Here is a 17,205-nt window from a genome sequence, read left to right on the forward strand (position 1 = left end):
GCTATGAAATCTAGATCTATACAGTACAATTTTTTCTTGGCCTAAACTTATAAAGTTTACTTTATCTATTTAGTCTAGATCTAGATCTAGAGATTCTAGATCTAGACTAGATCTAGATTATGATCTACGCAAAAACTAGACATAGACGCTAAGATCTAGATTTAGACTCTATCTACTCTAGAATCTATTCCAATAATTAATTTCTATATTAAACTATTCAGACCTTAATTATTTTATAGAAATATTTGTTTGTTTAGCTATGGAATTGGCTAATTTGGGATACAATTTTTGAAAGACTAGGCCTATGCACATGAGTTAAGTTTATTAACTACGTCTTTTATTCTTCATCAATTAGAACATGTCTAAATAGCTGAGATGATAGTGTCCTTGATACCATGCAGGCGGTACGGGTTCGATACACAATAACTCTAATTGATTTTTCTTTTTTCAATTTTTTTTTTTATATGCGAATCTTCCGATTTTAGAATATAAAGAAAGGAACTATTTCATTCAAATTTGATCTATAGATCTACTTATCAAGACATACGCTATGAAATATATACAATTTTATCAGTCAAACTAATACAAATTACTTTTAAAAAATAACAAAATGACCATTGAATAGCCAGGTTTTTAATAGCCACGGTATATCTTATTTAAATGTACCAACTGAGGAACAGAACAAAAGTAAACACAACACAAACGAACGCAAAAAAAAAAACACAAACGAAAAAACAAACACAACACTCATAACACAAACACCATTTAAATGCAATCATAAAGGCATATTGCTCACAGTCTAGCCCGTAGCGCCAAATTGAGCCCTTTCCGAGCGCCGGCGGACGCGTCTGACACAGTGAATGACTATAAAACAGAGGCGTAGCGACCCTTTCCTGCGCCCAGGAACAAAATTTCGATTTGACCCTCCCTCAAACTTACGACCTGCACCCCCTCCCCTCAAAATTTCAATTTCCACCCCACCCCACTAAACTTTCGATTTGCTTGTACACCCCTTCAAACTTTCGATTTGCACCCCCCCCCCCTGCACTAAAACTTTCGATTATCAATCCATGCTAATTATAATTTTCTAACAATAATTTCCTCTTCCACATCCGCACAATTTGCATTCACATTTTGCCAATTATATTATTGCAACACTAATTCCGTAGATTTGCATTCGCCTTTTTTTTATTAGCGTGAGTTTAATTTATTTTTAAATTACCTTCCTTGTCAGAATTAGAAAAAAGAGTTAAATTAATTTGATTTTTCTACCCTACTGTTATTATGTTATTAAAATGTATCCACTTTTTCTGGGAATTATACGAAAATGATATTTGACATTAATCTTTTTAATATGTTTTAGCAGTGTGCTTGTATTTAATATTTTCTTGACATTATGCGAAAGAGTAAAAACAGTGGCATTTATAAAATAACCTTATGTCGTTATATAAACAAACCCTACTCTATTACTTATGGTAAGCCGCTGCAATGCACTGAAAAGCTCTGCATGGTGCGATGTTTACTTTAATGGTTCCTAAAGCTATAGTGATGATGGAAGGACTGACACAGCCCCTATTATATATATATTATATATATATATATATACATATATATATATAACATAAGGCTGCTGGTTGTGTGTCATTCCGACATGGCTATGAAATCTAAAAACTTAAAAGTAAACAATATATGCCTTGCATTGCTTGCATTTCATTGTCTTATCACAATTAAAAGAATAATAGGATCTATTTATATAACACCTAAAAAAATGTTTGATAGTTGGCAAAGTTTTTGTTCTTTTGCATACATTGAAAAAAGAACATGAAAAAAATATTAAATACAAGCACATTGCTAAAACATGTTAAAATCAATGTCGAATAATATTTTGACTTAGATTTCTAGAAAAAAAAATTGATACATTTTAATAACAGTAGAGTAAGTAAAACTAATTACTTAAAATTTGTTAATGTTCATGTGAGGTGATTCAATTTAAAAAAAAATTCAACTTAGCTAAATATTACTATTAAAGTCTATATTTGTTATGATATACAGGATGGTTGAATTAGATTTAAGTGTATGAATAAAATTAAAGAACTTATTTGTTTGCTGCAGGGGATATATTTTTTTCTCCCTGGCAGCAGAAAACACGTTTGTCTGCAGTTTACATTGCACCACTGGGAAGGAGAGAAGGGAAATCTGGGCGGACATCTGTTGATACGATATTATATTTACCTGTGAGATTGTCAGATTATACATAAGAGAGGGTTATGATCAATTTAACAGAGTTACGGTTTTGGTTGCTTATACCACAGCCATTTGGATTATATAGTGATTTAAGAGGCTTTGTGTATGAAGATATTGCTTTTGATGAAGTGGTTAAAGTAAATCTAAATGGAGCATGTTGGTGTGGGGTTTTGTCTACTCTGTGCGTGAGCTGAATGTGTGTTTTGGGTTGGGGGTAATAAGAAGTGGTGTAAGATGAATGATTGTGTGTGGATTTTGGGGTAAGTGGATGCTGTGTTGCTTGCGGATTGTGGTATTAGGTGGTGTGGCTAGGAGAATGAAGTGTGGTGGTTCGTGGTTTGAGTTAGGTGTGGATTTTCTTCGGATTGGTGTCAGTGAGGTTGATGTTATGGTAGTCGGTTTTATCTAATGTTATGAACTCCCATTAATTTCTGTCTCTCTTAGACGGCTAATTTTGCATGTTGGAAAATTCAGTCACTGTTATTCTTTTGCATGTGTTGTGTGATGGAGTGAATGGTGTTTGTGGTGTGTAGAAAGTGATGTGTATGTGTGAGACCAAGGATCACATGAATTTCAGATTGAGGCAGTTATCAGCAGAATGTTTGTTTCTGTAAGGTTATGTTTTTACAAGTATTATTTTTTTTTTACAACATTTACCTCATTATTAATTTCTTTTTGTGCAATTAAAATCTAGTAGTTATGATAAAGCTTATCCAGTGGAGTGTCTTTTGGTGTGGATCGGTGTAGGGGCGGGATATAAGGTGTGATATTGGGGTTGGGGTGTGTGGTATGGTTTGGTATGGTGTGTAATTTGTGGTTAAAAAAACACATCTTAGTTTGCGAGGGATGAGCAGATTTTAGTAACTTTCTTAGGGGATGATCTGGTCTAGATATGAGTTCACCACCCAACCAAACTCTTCTCCCCATATTAAATCCAGGTGATGCAATGCATATGAAAAGAAATAACTAAACCCAAAATCCTGGTGGAAGCTGTGTCATGGATGTGAGAAAAAGCTCACTTCTTTATCCAATATTTGAGGTTTAATATGACGTGCAGACTTCAGTGCCGGGGCAATTTTCTCTCTTACTTATAGACTGTCTGTATTCATCTTTTTATTCATTATTTATCATCCTTTTGAGTTTTGTACACCCAGTAATAACTACCTCTTTACCTCTTTTTAACCTTTCCTCTTCACAAATCTGTAAAAAAAAAACTAGATCATAATAAAACTCAATAAAAACCTTCCAATTAAACATTATATGGAGTAAAAACTAATTTAAAAAAATTTATTTAAGGTATTGGTGGAGGATTTAAAGTGGCTATGAATATTTTAAATAATGGACGGTTTGGCATGGCAGCAGCACTGTCTGGCACTATGAGGTTTTGCATTAAAAAAGCTGTAAGTAAAAAAAAGCTTTAACTTGAAATGTAAAATTGAAGATATCTTTTTTTTAAAATAATTTTAAAGCAAATCTACAATTAAAGCATTTAGTTAAAATTGTCTTGTTTTAGGTTGACCATGCTGCAAGTAGAAGCCAGTTTGGTAGGAAAATAGAATCGTATGGTGCTATCCAAGAGAAAATATCAAGAATGACTACTATGCAATATGTCGCAGAGGTAGATAAAAATGTATCTATAACAGGGGTCAGCAACCTGCGGCTCGCAAGTTCATGCACAATTATTGATAATTACATTATTTCATTTTCAAAACTCATAAAAAATATTAAACTGTAAAGAAAAACAACTTTAAACAGGATTAAAACACTCAACAGAGAACAGTGAGAATAGGTGCCGTAGAAAGTATACAGACAGCTGACAGCCGCTTTGGCACCAGTGCCAGCCCCGTGGCAAAAACTCCATGTTTGCCACTGCCAAAGGGCCAACTTTTTCGAATATCTTTAAATGGGGAATGTTATTTTATTCAGAATGCATTCTTCTACCTGTCAGTGACGAAGTATTTTAGTTATTGGTTTCCTACGGTTGAGCCAGGTACTGGACTGTGAGGTGCAAGTGGGGTCGAAGATAAGCCGTGTGAGAACTGAAGGACAGAAGCGACAGATACACAGTAATCAAACCGATACTCAAGCCAAGTAGTCGGAGTTTGTTGAGGCCTGCCTGGCTATGGGAGACACCTGAGCCAGTGATGTCCGTAAAGGAAGAAAAAAGTTATTGGCTTCTAAAGTGGATTGAGATTGTTGTATAGTCATATTATTTGTTTACTAATTTTATCATAGCAGAGTTAGCTAAAACACTTTTTTGTGCGAAACATTTCTATTTTATATGAATCAATATTAGTTCATATTTAACGCTATTTATTTCAAATAAAAAATTAAATTTATTTACGCAATCCTTATCAAATAACAAAATATTTTAAAAAAATAATATTACTGGCTCTTTAAAAACTGGGAAATTTTGTAAATTGTAACTTTTGGCTCGTCTGCCTCAAAAGGTTGCCGACCCCTGATCTATAATATAAGCAGCCGGTCATTCTTTCCGTCAGTCAGTCATGGCTGTTGATTCTAGAACCATAAAAATAAACATCAACACATGCCATGCATTTTTCTTGCATCACATTGTCTTAAGTATATGTGTAAGGTTTATTGATATATCGACTTAAATTTTTTTTATAGTTACCACAGTTTCACACTTTCACATTACGTGAAGAAAATTTTAAGTACACACACTTTGCTAAAACACATTAAACGGATCAATGTCAAATAATATTATCGCTTAGAAAAAATGGAAACTATTTAACAACAGAAGGGTAAAAAAAAGTAATTACTTAAAATGTTTAATAATTATATCAGGGGAGGTAATTTTTAAAAATGCAAATAACGCTAATAAAAAAAATGTGAATGCAAATTCTGTGTACGTCCAAGAGGGCATTATTGTTGGAATAGTATAATTAGCATGGATTGGAAAAGTGTCATATGGTAGATACAACACTAATATTTTAAATACTGCCTTTTATTTATTTTATACGCTGAATGTACTGTTTACTAATTATTATTTTTAATCAATACCAGTTTAAAAGCCGCTCCTAAATGTCCTGTATGTATCATTCTATCTTTCGGTTTGCGGACAAGCTGGAGTTTTAATAGTCGTTGACTAAATTGAACAGGTGCGGCCACTGGCGCCCCAGCAGGGTTCGATTTTGCGCAATGGGCTATCCTGTGTGTGCTATGGGTTAGGGTTGGGATTAGTCCCGGGCTAGACTGTGAGCAATATGCTATTATGTTTGCACTTAAGTTTGTGTTTATGCAATGCATTGTTTTTTGTGTTTAGGTTTGTGATTGTGTTTAAGTGTTGCGCTTGTGTGAGCGTTTGTGATTGATTTTTAATTGTGTTTGTTTGCATTGTGTTTGTGTTTTCTGTTTAGTTTGTGTTTGTATTTTTGTTTGTGTTTTTTTGTGTTTGCATTATGTTTGCTGTTGTGTTTATGTTTTGTTTGTGTTTGCATTGTGTTTGTGTTTTTGTGTGTGTTTTGTTCTGTTCCATAGTTGGTGTATTAAAAAAGATTCCCTGTGGTTTTTTTTGTAAAAAAAATAGGTGATCGTACTCAGTGATGGATTGCCTAACTTTTAACTACCAGTTAGCGTTTTATATTTTAATTCTTATTGCCCGCTTTTAAAATAAAAATTCAATTTTTAACAAATAAATAATATAATAAATTAATAAGAAACTTTAAAATACAAGGAAACTAATAATTTTTCCCCACATTGAAAAAGGTGCCAGTACGGCTGGCTATTTCGTTTAAAGAAATCAGAACGCCTGAACGGATTGGGTTCATTTATACCACACTGTTGTATTCTACACTTGGAAGTGCTTGTGCACACTTTATGGCTAAATTCAATTAAATTTAAAATTGTTTTTCATTTTTCAAATATTTCCACCATTTATAGGTCTTTATAATTTAAGTATTTAGCACTTCGTTAGTTTCTTATTTTTAGACTTCTGTATTTTCCTATTTAGTATTTATTTAACATTCTGAAATAAAAACAGGTATGAAGATATAATAGAATAACATTAGATATTTTCATAATTTAAATTAATAGATATTATATCATTTACGCCATTTTAGTTCTTCTTAATTTAAGTTTTATATGGTGCGCTACATTGCAGGAGCAATTTACTCTCTTATTTATAGATTGTTTGTATTTATCATTTTAGTCTTTATTTATCATTCTGAATAATAAAAATTGCGTTGGGGATATAATTAAATTAAAATGCTGCTATAATTGTAAAACAAGTTTTACTTTTATTTTTTTATTTAAAAGCTCAATACAATTGCAATTTTTACTAATTATTTTTTAGCAGACTTTTTTCTTCGGGGGGGGGGGAGACTCTGGTAAAAGTATATATTTTCTACATAAATTTCCATTTAGTTCGAAACAAATGCCTTGGCTTAGCTCTAATGATTACCTCATTTAAGTGGATAAAAGTATAGGTGGTTGGGTATCGAATTGACACTGCTATTCACATTGCATGCTGAAGCTACATAAAATGATGGTCCTACATTTTATTTAGCTAATAATAATTTTAAAATATAAAATTCAGTTAGAAATTTATAAAGTTTTGTTTTATAAAATTTTGTTTTGAAAAAAATAAACAATTACATTTTTTAAAACTTTGGTAGAAATTTCATATAGACAAGTTGTTTCATTGCTCAGTTACAGGACAGTTGTTGCCTATTTAGTAGTAATTAGAAGTTTTCCATAAATGACACTGCGTTTTACTCCAGATATTTAACGATTAGGCCTTTGTTTATCAATTTAGTTGAAAAGTGTTGTTTAAAATTGTCATTTTTTTAAAGAATGGAATAACCATTTTCAGTCAATGGCATACATGATTTCTGCTAACATGGACCAAGGATCACATGAATTTCAGATTGAGGCAGCTATCAGCAAAATCTTTGCTTCTGTAAGGTTATGTTTTTACAAATATTTTTGTTTTTTACTAATTGTGAAACATTTACTTTATTATTAATTTCTTTTTGTGCAGTTAAAATCAAGTAATTATAAAGGTTGTTATACTTATTTTGTTTCTCTTATACCTCATGGTTTAGATTTAGATCTAGTTATTTCAATAATTAATGTTTTTCTGATCCATTTTTTAAAATTATAATATAGATTTATGATCTTGAAAGCTGGAGTTAAGTGTAATTTAAAGTAATGTTTTGAAACTACTAGGAAGCAGCTTGGTTTTGTGCAGATGAAGCTATTCAAGTTCTTGGAGGAATGGGTTACATGAAGGTAGTTATTGAAAAAAATTCAGATTTGTGATGTGTGTGTGGTGGGCCTGTAAATAAAATAGCAAATGTGTAACAACATGGTATATGACTGAAAAGTTCTTAATATCTCATAGTAACTGTCTTTGTTTAATAAGTAGCTTATTACCTGAATATAGATTACAATTGTAAATTGAACCAAAGATGAGTTAACTTCAATGAGATAACAAAAGACAATGTATTATCAAATTTCTAAAATCAGGATTGTGGCCTTGAAAAAGTCTTACGAGATTTGAGAATTTTTCGTATTTTTGAGGGTACAAATGACATTCTAAGATTGTTCATTTCACTCACAGGAATTCAGGTAATGATAATTTTCAATATAATTTATTTATAAATAATTAAATTTGAAAAAATTGATTAACTTTAGAAAATTGCTGTATAATAGTTGATTTAGTAGTTAGAAGTTTTTGCAGCAGTTTATATTTACCTGCTTACTTCAGTTAACAAATGTATCCTTGGAAAAATTTTGCACGAAAATAAAGAGAAAAGGAATTTTTTTTTAAACATCAAGGAATAATAAAAACTTAGATATTTAAAACTGATAATGTCTGCAAAATATAATGTACTAGCGAACCCGTCCCCGCGCGTTGCCGCAGGAATAGAAGGAAGTCAGAAAAAATATATAAGAAGGGTTTCGTCCATGCTTTACCAATCCTATATTCTTAGACGCGTGACCTTGTTTTCTAAAAGTGAGCTATTTAAATGTAAACAATGCCTGCCCTTGGACCATAAATATCCAGACACATGTTTAACTACACTACCGCATAAAAACCTTGAGTGCACATTAATCACTCACCGAAATAATATGGTAGAACACACTTCGGTGACCGCCCATGTGTCAGGGACGTAGAGGAGCGCTCACAGGAGCCCCCCCCCCCAAGATTACACTACCGCATAGGAGCAGCATACGGCCCCTGGCTCCTTAAAACTAACAGGCGCCATTGTGCTCATAGGATAACCCAGAGTGCCAATGATGCAGATTGCGGCATTCGCTAACCTGTTTTAAACATCAGTGTGACTGATGCAATATGTTAGCGTTACTAATGGTCTATTATTCGATGTTTGATCTTAATTTCTGATTGGATTGTATAAAAATAGATGCTTATTGCATCATTCGCAAAGTGACTAAACTATTTGGATTTTTTTTTTACGGACCAAAAAAGAAACATCCCAGTTAATAATCTTACCTTGGTTAATTTTTCTGATTATTAAAATAAAACGTATTACATTACACCTGATTCAATTTAGTGAGTGTTTGTAATGCCCCATCCTATGACACTCTCTTTCACACTCTTTAGACTGAATGTAGTGGCCATAGCGTTCGCGGGAAAGACCAGAGCGCCAAATCGCATCCTGCCGGGGGGGGGGGGGGGGGTCGCCCATGCAAAAGTCCCCCTTCCCACAACCACCCCAGAAACCTTGGGAGTATTCATGAACTCCCAAAAGTTTTATGACACCCGGATAAACTGCGTCGAACCGCAATCGTCTTTTATTTTTATATACCGTATATAGAGAGTAAACAAATCGCTGCAAATTAGAAAATGTTTTTTACGCAGAAACCTCCCCAGGACTATTCTCACCATCTTCCCGAAGTTTCATGGCGATCGTGTGAACAGTGTCACTGTAATTAACTTTTATTATTTTTATATACCGTACATAGAGTGTTATAATGAACTCCCCAAAGTTTCATGCCTATTGGATGAATGGTGTCAAACCTAAATGGACTTTATTTTTATATACTGTATATAGAGAAAAGTCTCACCATCCCGTGGTGCCGCCCTTGCGAAATTATAAATGATTTTTTTTTACAGAACCCTTCCCCAGAGTGTTCTAATGAACTCACCAAAGTTTGAAGGCGATCGGATGAATGGTGTCAAACCAAAATCAAGTTTTATTTTTATATACTGTATATAGTGAAAAATCGCACCCTCCCGTGGCGCCACCCTTGCAAAATTAAAAATGATTTTTTTACAGAACCCTTCCCCAGAGTGTTCTAATGAACTCACCAAAGTCTCATGGCTAACGGATGAACGGTGTCAAACGAAAATCGACTTTTATTTTTATATACCGTACACAGCGAAAAATCACATGCTCCCATGGCGCCGCCCTTGCGAAATTAAAAATGATTTTTTACAGAACCCTTCCCTGAATTGTTCTAATCAACTCCCCAAAATTTTATATCAATCGGATGAATAGTATGAAACTGCAATCGCGCCCGACCGGGGCGCCACCCCTGCAAAATCGAAAAAAAAAATTCCGCAGAAACCTCTCAACCGGTGATGTGATAAAAGGTGTGGTAATGCATAAAAGACACACAGACGCACACACACACAGTCAGACACACATACATTGCTTTTTATATATATAGATTTGTATCCCCTAGATGGTTCATTTATTTGAAATTATTCTGTATTGTAATTGTAACAGAAATCTAACACAAAATAAGAAGGTATTTTATCATATTGGATAAAGAACGGTTTAACCATGCTTTTTTTTTTTGGAAACATTTGTTGAGATCAAAAGAAACCAAGTTTAAAAACTGAATTGAGTAGATGTTTGAAAAAAAAGTTTCTAGAAGCAGATACAGTAAACCACTGGATTGACTGAATACAATGTGGACAAATAAATCAAATACTGAGCCACAAAAGATATAATCTTTATTTTTTAATCCTTTAATCTTGTATTCATTTTTTTCTTTTCAAAGTAATTTATCATCAATTTAACTGTTACATTTTTAAAAAGTTAAATGTGTAATTTTTTTTTAGTTTGCTGGTAGTCAACTTAAAGAGCTTCAAAAAGCTCTTTCGAACCCAGCTTCCAATTTAGGCCTTCTTGTTGAAGCTGGAGCCAAGAGAGCAAAAAGGTACTACTAATTCTTTGTTATTTATCAGAATTTTAATTCATAAATGAAGACCATAAGGGGAAAACTGCTGTTGTCCAGTACTGTTGTATGTTTTTAAAAAACCTCAACAATGCCTTATTTTGGTGGAAGGGCGGAACTACAGTGCCAAAATGCGGGGGGGGGGGGGGGGGTGATGGTGGTGGGCACAGCCGACCATAATCAAGTTTTTTATAGTTAAAAAAATAAATTTTTCTTGCATTTTCGACTTGATTGTTATTTTGTAAAAAGAATACTGTAGCTACTGTTGGATTAATTTTATTCTATAGACACCATCCTACAATCAAACACACGCTGTTGTCGGCAAAACGTTTTTGAAAATAAATCAAAAGTCCATCGCGCGAGAGACCGCTAGATATTAAGATGACCTTTGCTTCTTTATATAATTAGGGCCCACAATCCATTGTGATTTTATAATGTAAAATGTTCATTTGTTTTATTGTTAGAACTACTTTTCTGTACTTTTTCGGTTTTATGTACGTTTACTTCTTTTTATTTTACAAACAAATACGATAGTAAATGTGTATAATTTGAATTCTCTCCCTTGAGTGTTTCACAATAGGCTTTAGGAAAAGTAGTTAAGACTATCCCAACTCTGTACAATTTGGGAGGTTTTTGAGTACTCATAGACCTAACATTTGTTTAAAATGTGTAGTTTAGGTGCCTGAGATCCCCAGTGGCTAAGCACCAGAGGTCCGCTTATAGGTGTACTACTAAAATCATCAGTCTCGCTGCATTAGGGACCTTCGCCTGTGGTCGTGTCCTAAGAGCCCTGTGACGCCTCTGACACCAAGGCCATTGTCAAGGGGTGTTTCTTTCACCAGCGTAAACCGCTGCGTGTCTGCAGTAGTGTGTACAAACTAGTGCACCAACAACTAAGCCTTGATAGTTGTTTTGTAAAAAAAACCCAGATCTATTACTGCAATTGCACAACCTAGTGCACAACAAATCACTGCAAGCATAAAAATAACAATGTAAATCTAAATAATAATCAATTAAGATTTAATTTTTATGATCCTTACGGTATAAAAAAAAAAATCTGCTCATGATCTTCTAATTCAGTTTGCGGACTGGCTGGCCAAAGGCCGAAATCAAAAGCCATTTCAGACTTTGGCCAGTCCACCATGGCTAGTCCGCGGATTGGCTGGCAAAAGGCCAAAATGAAGTAAAGTTTCGGACTTTAGCAGATCAATGAGAGGCTATATTGGCCAATGCGTGCATTGGCTGGCCCAGATACCAAAAGGTCATAAAATTTGCATTACACCATTCTCTCAATCACACCTGTGATGGTTTGTCACTGACAATGCACCAGGAAGAAGTGGATTTAACAGGGTAGAAAGGAAAATGGCTCCACTAAGTGTTGGCTTACTCAACTAATTTTACCCAAAGAAAGACCAGTTAAAATTTTTTTAAAGATAATAAAGTTAGGTTACTTTGTGAAAGATGATGTCCATCATATAGGCTACCATATTAGATAACATATAGGATGGTATTCCCCTGTGATTGAAGTCTGCAAGGACTACCGACATTTACATAAAATAATTTTTAAATAATTTAATCCTTTCAGCTTAACATTGCCTCACTTTATACTTTGTTCTTACTGGTACAACATTCTAGTACTGCTTGTATAACTTTAACGCTGTGTCAACTAACAGCAGTTTAAGTATTGAAAAACAGAATTTAAAACAAAGGATAAGTTGTAAATTAAGGATTGGGGTGGAGTTTGATGTCTGTTTAAAGGTTCTGAAATAATTTTTTATGGCCAAATAAGAGGAATGTCATTTCTAGAAGTGTGCTCTTGATAAAAAAACACTTTGGTAAAGAGTTGTCACAGTTTTTAAAATTGAACAATAGAAAAAAGTATGTAGGCAAAGACATTACATCATTCAAAGTGTAAAAGGGTGAAAATAGTGAATATTTCTTTAATGGACAAGCTTTGTGCTATTGCATAAAATCTTTCTATCCTAAATCTAGAACAGTTTTTTTTTTAATTTGTTAAAATATAAGTCTTATAATATATGTGTATTTTTAGTATTGAAAGAAAACCTGTTACATTTTCTCACTTTTTAAAAATAAAAAGCTTTTACAGACTTCTACAGGCTTTTTATGTGAACTTGTATAAATTGTTGGAATAACAAATATTTTTAACTTCTAGCTTATAATTAATTGAAAAAAATATTTTTTTGGGGCAATATGTTGTTATCAATAGTCCATTTTTGCAATCAGCTTTTGGATAAACAGTGTCAGTCACCCTATAGTATAGGTGTAGAGGGGGTGGAAGCAGGCGTTGTAACTGAAATAGCAATATTAACAGAAAGTGATATTTCAACGCCAGGGGTAGACAAAGGTACATAAAATAGTCCAAGTAAAGACAAGCAATCAGAAACCAGATCCCGTTGGTTTCTGACTGCTTGTCTTTACTTGGACTATTTTATGTACCTTTGTCTACCCCTGGCGTTGAAATATCACTTTCTGTTAATATTGGTATGTCTGTAAAGTTAGATTCTTACATATTTAGATTGGTTGGAATAGCACCTGGAAATGTATCATTTAGCAAGTATGTTCATTCAGATTTAGCTCTTGCTGGTGAAAAGGTAAGAATTTTTAGTTTTTAATTTCTATATAATAATAAATTAACAACTACTACTTAAAACATTTTTTAGATTAATGTTACTTTTTATTAATCTAACATAACACTAAGCCTAGCTTTTGCCTTGGACTGACAATAGGTATACTCCCATATGTTTAAAAAAAATCATTATCATTTTAGGGAAATACTTTTAAGTAAATATCAAATTCATTTCAGACTGCAAAATCTATTAATGCTTTTGGAGAAACTGTGGAAGATTTGTTGATTCAGTACAACAAGAAAATTATTGGTACATTTCTGTAAATATATATTCTATTAACAAAGAAGTAGAGGGCTAAAATGAAATTGATTCTGCTAATACTGGGCCTTATTTGCTTATCATTTTTTTTCTCTAAATTTGTAATAGCTATCTTAACCTTATACTAAGAAAAACACAGCACTAATCTTTCAACATTGTAAACTAACACAAGGAACTGAGATTTCTGAGTTTAAATATATATTATTTTCTTCAGATGAACAATTCATTTTAAAAAGATTAGCAGATGCAGCAATAGACATTTATGGAATGGTTTCAGTTCTCTCCAGGGCAACGCGTAGCCTAAATAATAACTACATCTCTGCAAAACATGAAGCATTGATTTGTAGTGTTTGGTGTCATGAGGTAAATCACTTTAAAAATTCTCAGCATTTATCTTGAAACCTGCAATCTTTATTTTTTTGTTTCAAATCCTAATCTTTCTTCTCATTACTCTCTGTATAAGTAATATAACTGTTGAGTTTGCCCAAGAAAATTTCACTTTTATCTTAAAATTTTTGTGCTATTAATGACAATTTATTAACAGTGGATACATCTTAAAACTTCATTCTTGGACTATATACAGTATTTAAAAAAAATCTGTTCCTATTTGACACTGTTCATGCTATCACCATCAATCTTTGGGGAGTTGATGAGAATACACCAGGGGAAATGTCTGCCAAAAGAACTTTTTTTATTTCGCAAGGGCGATACCCTGGGAGAGTGTGATTTTTCTCTATAAACGGTATATAAAAAGTAAAAGTTGGATCCGGTTTAACACTATTTATTCAAATGCCATGAAAGAGCTTTGGGGAGTGATGAGAATACTCCTGAAAAGGTTTCTGCAAGAAAAAAATGTAAATTTCTTATTGGCTGTGCCCAGGAAGGTGCGATTTTAGTCAATAAACGGTTTGGCACCCAGAGTTCCAGAGCAACAGTCTTAGCACTTGGTATCAGTTACAGATGCAGCCGACTGCGCCCGGCAATTGCATAACCAAAAGCGCCTCAGGCTCCCCTGTGAGCACAATGGCCCATACGGTCGTTTCATATAGTTTTACAATTTTTAGCCCCTCAAACTTGACACTTTTTAGGGTGTTGAAAAAAGTTAAAAACCAAACTTTTAAAAGGTCATACAATTTTAAATACATGAGATTATGAACAAATTCAGTATCCACAATCTTAGAATCTTGACATTGCAACTTCTGAAAAAGAGACCTACCTGTAAGAAGGCAACCGCGCATCGCACTATAATATTTATATATACATACACATATATACATAATTTCTATCTACCAGGCTGCTGATCGTGTTAAAGTTAATCTTCATCAGACAACAGACACCACCTCTAAAAAGAATTTTGACAACTTAGCAATAATTTCTAAAGAGGTTGTAGGTGCCGGAGGACCTTTTCATAGGCATGCTTTAGGGTTTTGATTACGGCTATTTTATTTAAAACCATGTTTACTAAAATAAAATTCCAATTATATTGTATTTATTTTAATGTATCTATGTAATTCAATATACAGTGGTACCTCTAGATACAAATTTAATTCATTACATAATGTTGCTCGTATGTCAATGTTTGTATCTTAAAGTTAAAGCAATTTTTTTAAATGAGTTTAAATGCCATAAATCCATTTCAGCTCACTAATGCCACGCCAGATGTTTTTGCTAAGTATTTTAATAACAAAAATGTTTTTATAAATAACAAATGGTGTGTAAAAGTAAAAGCATAATAGAGGTGAATGTAAAGAAATGAACTGGTTTTATAAACTAAAGTGTATATTCTTTGGAAATCAGCCGATTTGAGCTGATTGGTCTGGCAGAGGTTAAGGTGGGGGAGATCGGTGGAGAAGTTTTAGTTACAGTCTTAAAGGTACACTTTATCCCTAAACTTAATGGAACTTAACTAAAATCCATTAAACAAAGTTGAACTTAAATGCTGCTTGATAATTTATTCTTGCTTTTGCTTAGTTTTCGTGATTTCTTTTTATTTCCCATTTTCACCTTGCTTTACTCACTTTCACTTCAGTGTCACTTAAGATTTTAAACTTCATTATTGTTCAAGATGACTTAAACAATTATAAACTACAATTATTTACCTTTAATGTGATACCAATTTTATTTATCAAATGTAATCGGTAGCCTAGAAAAGGATTTGTGAAAAAACGTGCAGAATAAATGGCTACGATGATATCAGGGGCGGAACTACAGTGCCGCCAGGGCCACGCCATTTATAGTTTAAAAACATATTTTCTTGCATTTTTTACTTGACGGTAAAAGCTTTTGTAAATAACAAACAGATCTACTACAGTAGTGATGACATACAGTAGTCAACATATGCCTGAGTTGTAGTGTGAAAGAAGGCAAACGTTCAAAACACTTTCATGACTTATTTCCCTTTTTACTTTCTCGTATATACGTAGTATAGAGAAAGTATTGTAATCGTGCAAAAAAAAAAATCGAGATTTTTACAAATCTCGACGTTTTACACCTCACTGATACGGAAAAACATAATTTTGCAATCTTGTCCGTATGTCTGTGTGTGTCTGTCCGTGTGTGTGTGTCTGTGTGTAAACACGATAACTTGAGTACCGTTACAGCTAGGTTGATGAAATTTCATATATAAGTATTTAATCAAAATCGTAGATCCGTATCAACTTTTGAGCGATTTCCGATAACCGGAAGTGGTACTTTTCCAACTTTGAATTTTTCAAAAGCCTATAACTTGAGTACTATTTCAGATAGATAAATGAAATTTCATACGTAAGTAAAAGATCTAATTCTCTACCTTCTATTAAATTTTGAGTCATTTCCGTTGACTGGAAGTAGTACTTTACGCTACTTCCGATTTCTCAAAAAACTAATGTAAATTTTAAAAGTAATAATAATATTGCGCACTATTATGCGCTTTTTTATTTCGCGTTCACTTGGTGTGCAATTAATTTGTCTACGAGATTTTATTCTATTTTTAAAACTTTAAGTATTTAAAATGGATTAAAAATCATGTCTATAGCCCGAGTTCCCATCCCCTGTTATTTTATATAAGAATATTCGAGAAAGTTTAGGGGAGATCACTCCCGGTTTATTTAAATAGTCAAATAGGAGTGCTCATAAGCTCCTTTTAATATATTTGTACTAATCAAATTAAAAAGCAATTACTTCTCTTTATTATATTTTTTTTTAAATTGACATAGCATAAAACCGAAATAGGTAATCCCTTAGTTTAGCGTCGGAAATTATCGGGTAATGTTTGTTGAGTTTCGGTAAATAGAGTTACGGTAAACTATCGTTTATTTGACCATTGAAATATGATAAATAATTAGATTCTAGATCTAGCTAGATATCTAGCTGCTAGGCCAAGTAAAAAAAATCTAGATTACGAAAATAGTAAAAATGATTACAAAATGTAAAATGATTACAAAAATAAATCTATCCAAATTTAAACATTCTGTATAAAAATAAAAGATGACGCCAAATAAAGTATGGTTCACAGTACTCCCGGTGAATTCCGGAAGTGTGTGACAGACTTTGGCATTGTTTTACTGTTTTTTACTGCTATACGATTCCGGAATAATAACCGACGCTAAACTAAGGGATTACCCCGAAATATATTTAAAACAAATAATTCAAATACAAAAAAACATAAAAATACACATAACACTAGAAACCATTACACATACGAAGCTTCAACGCTTTATATTCTTTTGACCTGCAAATAATTGAGGGTAAGAAGTATTACAATAAGCATATTGAATAAGCAAGTTCTAAATGTAAAAAAAAAAAAAATTCAAAACAGACTAATGTACTCACACACATGACATGTTGTAATTTATTTAAATTGAAAGAAAAAAAACATTTTTTTTTTTCAAAATCCGATCACGCC

At 32.9% G+C, this 17,205-nt stretch overlaps 1 protein-coding gene across 3 annotated transcripts in view; it reads left to right on the top strand.

Moving 5' to 3' along the window:
* The window catches only part of LOC131958420 (very long-chain specific acyl-CoA dehydrogenase, mitochondrial), a 39,007-nt gene extending 23,748 nt beyond the window's left edge, over positions 1 to 15,259 (top strand). For all 3 annotated transcript variants that reach the window (XM_059323442.1, XM_059323439.1, XM_059323440.1), the window contains exons 11-20: positions 3,541 to 3,644; positions 3,758 to 3,862; positions 7,079 to 7,165; positions 7,435 to 7,497; positions 7,735 to 7,836; positions 10,301 to 10,398; positions 12,953 to 13,028; positions 13,241 to 13,313; positions 13,537 to 13,685; positions 14,616 to 15,259. In XM_059323442.1, the coding sequence (XP_059179425.1) occupies positions 3,541 to 3,644; positions 3,758 to 3,862; positions 7,079 to 7,165; positions 7,435 to 7,497; positions 7,735 to 7,836; positions 10,301 to 10,398; positions 12,953 to 13,028; positions 13,241 to 13,313; positions 13,537 to 13,685; positions 14,616 to 14,753 (995 nt within the window). In that variant the 3' untranslated portion in view covers positions 14,754 to 15,259. The remainder of the gene's footprint in view (positions 1 to 3,540; positions 3,645 to 3,757; positions 3,863 to 7,078; positions 7,166 to 7,434; positions 7,498 to 7,734; positions 7,837 to 10,300; positions 10,399 to 12,952; positions 13,029 to 13,240; positions 13,314 to 13,536; positions 13,686 to 14,615) is intronic.
* Positions 15,260 to 17,205: the final 1,946 nt, after the last annotated feature.

This window comes from Physella acuta, unplaced genomic scaffold (genome assembly GCF_028476545.2).
Source record: "Physella acuta isolate Inbredline_101_S28 unplaced genomic scaffold, ASM2847654v3 ptg001327l, whole genome shotgun sequence".
Taxonomy (NCBI): Eukaryota; Metazoa; Mollusca; class Gastropoda; family Physidae; genus Physella; species Physella acuta.